Source organism: Hipposideros armiger, unplaced genomic scaffold (assembly GCF_001890085.2).
Source record: "Hipposideros armiger isolate ML-2016 unplaced genomic scaffold, ASM189008v1 scaffold_582, whole genome shotgun sequence".
Classification (NCBI taxonomy): domain Eukaryota; kingdom Metazoa; phylum Chordata; class Mammalia; order Chiroptera; family Hipposideridae; genus Hipposideros; species Hipposideros armiger.
The window spans coordinates 354,197-363,426 of record NW_017731932.1 but is presented as its reverse complement, the minus strand read 5'-3'; the positions used below and the strand labels follow the sequence as shown (position 1 = coordinate 363,426).

At 45.3% G+C, this 9,230-nt stretch overlaps 1 protein-coding gene across 2 annotated transcripts; it reads left to right on the top strand.

Moving 5' to 3' along the window:
* The first annotated feature begins 1,524 nt into the window (after positions 1 to 1,524).
* CLP1 (cleavage factor polyribonucleotide kinase subunit 1) lies at positions 1,525 to 4,786 on the top strand. 2 transcript variants are annotated; one of them, XM_019624239.1, is made up of 3 exons: positions 1,525 to 1,631; positions 2,355 to 2,982; positions 3,709 to 4,786. In XM_019624239.1, exons 2-3 carry the CDS (start codon positions 2,377 to 2,379, stop codon positions 4,378 to 4,380), a joined length of 1,278 nt encoding a protein of 425 aa, XP_019479784.1. In that variant the 5' UTR covers positions 1,525 to 1,631; positions 2,355 to 2,376; the 3' UTR covers positions 4,381 to 4,786. The 2 variants fall into 2 exon arrangements, with proteins under 2 accessions (XP_019479784.1, XP_019479785.1); XM_019624240.1 differs by having other exon boundaries at positions 1,536 to 1,639.
* The last annotated feature ends 4,444 nt before the right edge of the window (positions 4,787 to 9,230 follow it).

Below are 9,230 nucleotides of genomic sequence, written 5' to 3'. Positions count from 1 at the left end.
AGTCCGGAGTAACCATGTGAGCTGGACTCAAAAAAGTACTCGTCTACGAGCGACCGTTAGCTCAGGTGGTTAGAGCGCAGACTCATAACACCAAGGTTGCCGGTTCGATTCCCACATGGGCCAAGGAGCTGCACCCTCCACATCTAGATTGCAGACAACTTGCCTGACAAGGAGCTGATGGGTCCTGGAAAAAATACACTGTTCCACAACAAAATTTCTAAAACAAAACAAAATAAAAAAACAATTAACTCTTAGAAAAAAAGCACTCATCTATAAGGTAGGGATGATAATGATAGTATGTACTTCACAGGACTCTTCTGAGGATTAAATGAATTTATACCTGTAAATTCATTACAGTACCTGGGACAGTACCTGGCATCTAACACTATGTAAGTGTTTGCTATTATTATATTTACTGGACTCAGACTCCAAAATCCTGGGTTTGAGTCCTAGCTTGGTCAAGTCCCTTACCTATTGTCATCTCCCCCCTCATCTGAAATTGGAGATAATAAAACTGACTTTACAGGGTGACTGTGAAGAAAGATAACCTGAAAGGGATTTGAAAATTGTAAACCACTGTAGCAAATGGATGGCATATCATAGCTCTCCTTCCTCAAATTGTAATAAAAACTTAAAAGCTGTCGTCAGATGTTTTCTATGTTACAGACATCGTGTTTAGTACTTTGTGTATCATCCCATTCAATCATCAAAACGACATTAAGAGGTTGGGTACTGTTATCCCCATTTTACAGGCAAGAAATTGGGTCTCAGAGTTTAAGCCTATGATTCGCCCAAAGTCACAAAGTGAGCAACTGGCATAGCAAAGAATACAAGATTCCAAAGCCCAAGCTGGGGAGAAGTGGCTTCTAGACGTAGCCCAACCTGTTGACCTGGGTAACTGTCAGGGATTTAGGGAGGGCAAAGATTCCTCAACCAAACTCCCCACTCAAAAGAAGAAAGGTGGTTGGGTAATGACTGGGTAAAGAGTAACTGGAAGAAATTGTCGGATTTTTATTTAAAAAAATTTTTTTTAATGCCCTCCAGGTAGGGAGTCAGCTAGGGGGTCACAGCCCAGGTGGGTCTCTGACAGGCTGTTTTCCTCCTTTCCCTATGCCTCTAAGGATTCTTCGTGTCCAAGAGGGGTTTGCCAATTTCGCCACTTCCTGGCTTGTGGTCCAGGCAAGCAGGATATCGTGGGACCTTGATAGTGAGTCCCCCGCCCTTCCCCTTCCTGGCCAGCAGGTGTGCGAGGACACGGGGCAAGAATCCACATCAGCCGCGCTCAGGCGACCCACTGCCCCTGAGCCGGTCCCCGCCCCGCGCGGGGGCGTAACCGCCACTCCCACCTGCGTCCCGCCCACTTTGCGAACGACAGCCGCAGCCCCACCCACTTTTGGCGTCATGATCAAAGTAATCCTTTGACTCCAACTCCCAGAAGGCCGAGCGGCTGCACGAGCTTAACCGCCGCGGCTGTTACAACACAACTACATATCCCAAGGGGCATCGGGCGACCGTGTCTCCTCCACTGCGCAAGTGCGGATTCATCTTTGTTTCCGGCGTGGGTCCCGGCGAGTTTAGGTCGCTCGTGGGAGTGCCTTTCGGTTTACTGGTTGGGGCTCGTGGCTGTGCAGGTGAGATAGTAAGTTCAGGAAGGTATCCGTAGCTTCCTTGGGGCCTGGGCAGATTTCGTGTCTGGGAAGGGTGGGACAAATGCCGGACCTGGAGCTGCAGTCCTCTGTCAGAAATGATGCTTAATTATTCCTCGGCGTTTTCTAACTTACGAAGTGTTCCCCCCCCCCTCCAACAATCCCTGTTAATCCCCAGAACAACACTTTTGTGTGAGGAAGTGTAAGTGTCTCCAATTGACAGCTGAGGAAAAGGGTCACACTACTTGTCGTTGCTGAGCGGGGCCTTAACGCTGTTTTCTGAGTTCAAACCAGGTGTTCTCTGCTTTGCATAGGGATTGCAGAAACCCTTTCTTGTTGACTAAGAGGGTGGGGAGTCCGCATCTCTTCTCAAGTCTGGAGTATCCCATTAGAGTGAAGGGAGTGATAAGGTGATGTAACCAAGGCTTCTGTCAATCTATAGATAGTTTTTAAATTATGTCTGAGTTATTTATTCCCTTGGTGTATTTATAGAGGTGCCTACGGGTTTTAAAGTCCTATTCTAGGTACTAGAGATGCAACATCAAACAATGCTCAAACCTAGTGAGGGTAGACAGACAGTAAAATATGTGAGACAGATGGTGATGAGAGCTAAGGAGAAAAATAAAGCAAGATAAGGGGAAACGTCCACTGGAGGATTCTGAACGGAGCTCTAACTTGTTTCGATCTGAAATGTAATTTGTGTTGTAGGCACAGCAGCTACACAGAAGAGATGGGAGAGGAGGCCAATGATGACAAGAAGCCAACAACTAAATTTGAACTAGAGCGAGAAACAGAACTTCGCTTTGAGGTGGAGGCATCTCAGTCAGTTCAGCTGGAGCTGCTGACTGGCATGGCAGAAATCTTTGGCACAGAGCTGACCCGAAACAAGAAGTTCACCTTTGATGCTGGTGCCAAGGTGGCTGTTTTCACTTGGCATGGTTGTTCTCTGCAGCTGAGTGGCCGCACTGAGGTGGCATATGTCTCCAAGGACACGCCTATGTTGCTTTACCTCAACACTCATACAGCCTTGGAGCAGATGAGGAGGCAGGCGGAGAAGGAAGAAGAGCGAGGCCCCCGGGTGATGGTAGTGGGCCCCACTGATGTGGGCAAGTCCACAGTGTGCCGTCTGCTGCTCAACTACGCAGTGCGTTTGGGCCGCCGTCCCACTTACGTGGAGCTGGATGTGGGCCAGGGCTCTGTTTCTATCCCTGGCACCATGGGAGCTCTCTACATTGAGCGGCCCGCAGATGTTGAAGAGGGATTCTCTATCCAGGCCCCTCTGGTGTATCATTTTGGCTCCACCACTCCTGGCACCAACATCAAGCTTTATAATAAGGTCAGAACCAAGGTCAGGTGGAGGGAAGGGATTCTATCGAGGTAGGAAGCTGTGCAGAAGTTTGCTAGTTAAAACTGTCTATGGAGGGCCGGCTGAGTGGCTCAGTTGGTTAAGAGCTCGCTCAAGAATTTGAGCTCTGAGCAACAGCGGTTTGAGTCAGCCCGAGCTGAGCAGCCGTGAGCTGCCAACAGGTGGCGGGATGGCTCAGCTAAAAAAACACAAAAACAAAAACAAACAAACAAACAAACAAAACTGTCTATGGCCATTGCTGTGCTCCCTCAGCTGGTATTATTGCCACATGATTTCAGAAAAGATACTTTCAGATATAAGTCAACCTCAGATTGTAAATGTTTCTGTGGACCTATTCTTTTTTTTGTTGTTGTTTTTTTTTTTTTTGGAGGGCAGTGTAACTGGCCCTCATATGTGGGATCCGAACCGGGGCCCTCTGGTATCCCAAGCCAGTTCTTAACCATCGCACCACTCGGCTGGCCCTCTGTGGACCTATTCTTAATTATCAAATTTCCATAAATTTCCACGTAGAACATGAAACGGGAGACAAAAGATGCAACATAAACATTAAATCCATGTTGTGGGGGTCAAAACCATAGCTATGAAAAATGTTGTTTTTCTTGTACCTAATACCACTTATTCTAAAGAGGGACAAAATAGCTATGGATTTGTTCTTTTTTGTGGTTTTTTTCCTCACCTTGATCCTTTCTTCTGCAGATTACATCTCGTTTAGCAGATGTGTTCAACCAAAGATGTGAAGTGAACCGAAGGGCCTCTGTAAGTGGCTGTGTCATTAACACCTGTGGCTGGGTGAAGGGCTCTGGTTACCAGGCCCTGGTGCATGCAGCCTCAGCCTTTGAGGTGGACGTGGTTGTGGTTCTGGATCAAGAACGACTGTACAATGAACTGAAACGGGACCTGCCTCACTTTGTACGCACTGTGCTGCTCCCTAAATCGGGGGGTGTGGTTGAGCGCTCTAAGGACTTCCGGCGGGAATGTAGGGATGAGCGTATCCGTGAGTATTTCTATGGATTCCGGGGCTGTTTCTATCCCCATGCCTTCAATGTCAAGTTTTCAGATGTGAAAATCTACAAAGTTGGGGCACCCACGATCCCAGACTCCTGTTTGCCTTTGGGCATGTCCCAGGAGGACAATCAGCTCAAGCTAGTACCTGTCACCCCTGGCCGAGACATGGTGCACCACCTCCTGAGTGTTAGCACTGCTGAGGGCACAGAGGAGAACCTTTCCGAGACCAGTGTGGCTGGCTTCATCGTGGTGACCAGTGTGGACCTGGAGCATCAGGTGTTTACTGTTCTCTCTCCAGCCCCCCGCCCACTGCCTAAGAACTTCCTTCTTATCATGGATATCCGGTTCATGGATCTGAAATAGATCAGCAGGAAGCCTTGCTGCCTGGGGCCTGGAGATCTGGCTATCACCAAAGGCAGATGGGCTGAGGTATGGAGAATCTGTTGAGACCAGGCTGAGAAGTAAATTGTGACTAGTGGAAAGCTTATATTCTACCTCTAAAAACAGGTGGTGGTAACCCACTTCTTAATCTTGAACCAAAAGGAAAACTGGGGGAATATAATTGGTTTCTTAGATCTCCTAAGGTGCCGCTTTGAATCCTCGAAAGCCCTGGAGAATTTCGTATCTTTCACTGTTTTTATCAATGTTTTATATTTTGTATATAGTACTTGTTATCCCATTTTTCCAGAATGAAAGAGTGTGTTAAAAGGCCTCCTTACAATAAAGTTCAAACTTGGGAAAAAATTATTTTAATATTTTTGCCATATCACAGAAGTTGGTATAGTTTTGTTTTTTTTTAAAGATTTTTATTGGGGAATTCGGGGGATGGGAACAGTGCTGGGGAATTGGGGGAAAGGGAACAGACAAGTTGCTGTCATTTTGTTCTTCAGTCTAGTTGTGGCGGACGTCGCTTCACTGGCCCAAGTTGGCACCATCATTGCGCTCTTCCCGGGTGCGGCAGATCAGTCGCCGGCTTCTGGACGGCCACTCACTGCGGCTGCTGGCCGCTCACGCTGGCTGCTGGCTACATACGGTAGCCCATGGCAACCCACTGCCACAGGGGCTGCAGCCTACACCGTCGCCGGCGACTCACGGCAGCCCAGCTCCAGGTTGAGCTGTTGTTCAGCATCTTAGCTGTAGAGGGCAGTGTCACTGGCCCTCATATGTGGATCCGAACCGGGGTCCTCTGGCATCCCAAGCCAGTTCTTAACCATCGCGCCACTTGGCCGGCCCGGTATAGTTTTTAAAAAATGTTTTTTTCCTCTAAGAATTATAGAAACATCATTGGAATGATTTATTGCTAAATGCTTAGAGGAAAGTCAAAAGCCCACCTGTGAGCCAAACAGATGAATTTTTTTGATGGTTCCCCTTTTCTCTACACTTAAGTAAATAAGATGCTAAATCTGTTGCCAGTGCCAGGGTTACTATGAGGAACCAAAGAGGCTGGCGGTAAACTTGGGATGAGATTTCAGATCTAATAATTTCCCAGAGATGGCTCATTTTCTCCCAGATGCAGCTATCTTTCCTATTGTCTATTTGACTGGCATGAGGCCCTAAGTCAAAGTGTAAATTGAGCTTTCAAGGAGTAAGCAGCCAGAAAAGCCTATTCTCTGATCTCTTGCAAATGATTGTGTTCCTAGTTTGGACCTGGATTATTGAATAAGTATCTGATGCCCTTCATTCATTCTTTCCACAGGTATTTCTCGAGTACCTATTATTTGCCAGTAACCATTCTATTGTAGATAGGGAACAGGATAGACAAAGTATTACGGAACTTATAGAACAAACATAAAAAAGATAAGTGCTATATACAGAGACTTAAAATTGGGTGATATGGGACAGTGACTGAGAGGCAACTTTAGATTGGGTGGTCAGGAAAGGCCTCTCCTGAGCATACATTTTGAGATAAACGTAATTGGCTTTGTAAAATTCGGGCAAAATATTTGTGGTGGAGGAAACTGTAAAAACTTAAGAAAGGAAAAAGCTTGGGTGGCCGGTTAGCTCAGGTGGTTAGAGTGCAGGCTCTTAACGCCATGGTTGCTGGTTTGATTCCCACATGGGCCAGTGAGCTGTGCCCTCCACAACTAGATTGAAAACAATGACTTGACTTGGAGCTGATGGGTCCGGGAAAAAAACACACTGTTCCCCAATAAAGTTTAAAAAAAAAAAAAGGAAAAAGCTTGATGTGTTTGGTGAAGGGAATGGCCAGTGTGGCTAGAGTATAGTGAATCAAGGGGAAAAGGTAAAAATTGAGGCTGGAAGGGGCAGCAAAGATAAGATAATGTAGGGATTTTGTAATCCAAGAGCATTGGGAAACAATGAGAGGGGGTGTGTCTTAGTCCTTTCTGGCTGCGATAACAAAATACTATCGACCGGGTAGCTTATAAACACCAGAAACCTCACGGTTCTGGAGGCTGGAAAGCCCAAGATCAAGGCACCAGCATGGTTGTGTTCTGATGAAGGCTCTTTTTCCAGTTTGCAAATTGCCAACTTCTAGCTGTGTCCTCATGTAGTGGAAGGGGCAAAGGAGCTCTATGGAGCCTCTTATGTGTAGCCACTAATCCCATTTATGAAGGCTCCGTATTCATGACCTAAGCACTTCTCAAAGTCCCCACCTCCTAATAGCATCATCTTTGGGGGTAAGGATTTGAATATATATGAATTCGGGGGGACACGCAATCAGACCATTTAGTTAGAATGACATCTAATTTACATTTTGAAAAGATCACTGCTGTATGCAAAATGGATAAAAGAGTCAAAAGTAGAAGCAAGGACACAAGTTAGTTTCAGCGTGAGAACTGCTGGATTAGAGGAGGCAGCAGAGGTGGAGTTGGTGAGTACATTGCCTTGGGACATTTTAGAGGTAAAGTTGATAGGACTTGCTAATGGGAATGGTGAGGAAAATAAAGTGGGATCAAAGATGATTCCTACATCTTTTACTTGAACTAGATTGGCTTTGAGATTGGGGAAGCTCAGGGGAGGAATAAGGGAATATCAATTCTACTTTGACATTTAAGTTTGAGCTATTAGTTCTCCATATGGGGATGTCACATAGGCAGTTGGAAACATGAATATAGAGGGTTGGGGAAAGGTAGGGCTGAAGGGTCATAGGAGCTACTGGTTATAGAAGGCAGTGGTATTGGATGAAGTCACTTAGGGACTCTTAAGTGTAAATCAGGAGGTGGCAGAAGATGGGACTCCAAACATAAGAGGTGAAGTATAATGGGAACTAGCAAAGACGACTTCACTATGGATCTGGAAGCATGGGTATCAGTATTGACCTTGCAAAGTGTAGTCTTGGAATGGTGGGGATAAAAGTCCTATTGAAATATATTGAGATAATATAAAATGAAGAGGCAGAGATAACAATTATAGACAACTCTTTCAAGAAGCTTTGCTAAGAAAGAGTGTAGGAGGAGGATGATATGGGGTTAAGGGAGAGCTTGGTAGTTTTTTAGATAGGATACCTCAGCATATCAACACTCTATTGGAGATAATTTTTTTTTTTTAAGATTTTATTAGGGAATTGGGGGAGGGGAACAGACAAGCCGCTGTCCTTGTGTTCTTCAGTCTAGTTGTGGAGGACGTCGCTCCCTGGCTCATGTTGGCATCATCATTGTGCTCTTCCTGGCTGAGGCAGATCGGTCGCTGGCCACAGGACGGCTGCTCACGGTGGCTCTTGGCAGCTCACCCTGGCTGCTGGCTGCTCACACCAGCTGCCAGCCACTCACTGTAGCTCATGGTAGCCCACTGCAGCTTCACTGTAGCCTACGCCATCGCCTCACGGCAGCCCAGCTCCAGATCAGCTGTTGTTCACCATCTTAGCTGTAGAGGGTGCAGAGTCACTGGCCCTAATGTGGGATCCGAACCGGGGTCCCGCTGCTCAGAGTTGGTGTCCCAAGCCAACGCTTAACCAACGCGCCACTCGGCTGGCCCTAATGGAGATAATTTAATGATGGGCATGATGTGTTCCTGACACTATTTTTTTCTGTTTTTCATTTTTCAAATAAAATGTGAACAATTTCAGAAGAAAATGCAGGTGTGAAGGATGGGATTTAGAACACAAGGGAAGAAACTGTCCTTTAACACAAACAGAGACATTTCATAGGGATTGGAGGGAAGGCAGCAGTATTTATACATGAAGAGATTATTGGTGCTAAAAGGTCATTCCTCGGCACCTAAACCCAAGGGTAACATTTTTTTTGTCTGTTTATTTACCAGCGACTTAAACTAAAAATGACTGTGTGATTTGCCATCTAGAGGTATGAGGAAATGCAAGTGAAGAGGATTTGAAAAAGTACAGAAAATTATTAGGTATTTCTTGATATACATAGCAAGTAATTTATTTGAAGTTTGATGATCTGGATATCCCATTTTGTTAGCCTAGAGTTTACTGTGCAATACTTTTCAGAAGTGGCTGGCAGTTTAAACCTTATGTTCCATTAAACATCCTTTCCAGGAAATAACTTGCGTGATCCTAAGGAAAACTGGAAAAGAAATTGGAATCTCCCTCTAAATCTTGGAATAGTGACTATGCCACTGTTAGTGCTCATCCAGCTAATAGCTTGGCATCCAGTAGTCCAGTGTCCTAGGGGAGTTTAGAATGTGTGGTTGGATGATGGAAGCTCAAATTTTTATTGCCATTTAGCACTGTCTAGCAAAGGGACAAAACAATGTACAGATTCCTAGGAGAAGAAAGATGCCTAATTTATGAAGTTGGGGAAATGGAGATTTAAAATCCAAGAAAAATACAATTGAAATAACGAAATTTGATTTCGTCCTAAGGAAACAACCTAAAAAGAAAAACCTCTATAGAGAAGAAATAGTCTATCTCCAGTCGTACCTTAATTTTTATAAGGTGTAAAGTATTTTAAAGATTTTTAAAAAAATACACACTGTCATGAAAAAGAGAACTCTGTGTGTTGCAGTAAATGGTGGATTGAAGCCCTTAGCAAGAATAAACTAGAACCTGATGTAAATGCCACGTCAGAGAAGGAAGCAGACTAGACCCCAGAAAGCAGAAGGTTAACTTTTCTCCTTCACCTGCTGCCTAGTGCTGAAGTATCAGACCACAGTTAAACCAGCAATGTTTGACACCAAATCCCAAGACCGCAGGATTTAGAATCACACTTGACAGATGAGGACACTTGGCTTCAGAGAAGAGGCTGGTGGTATACTTTTTTGAAAGGCAGTTATGTAATAGCCAGAGCTGC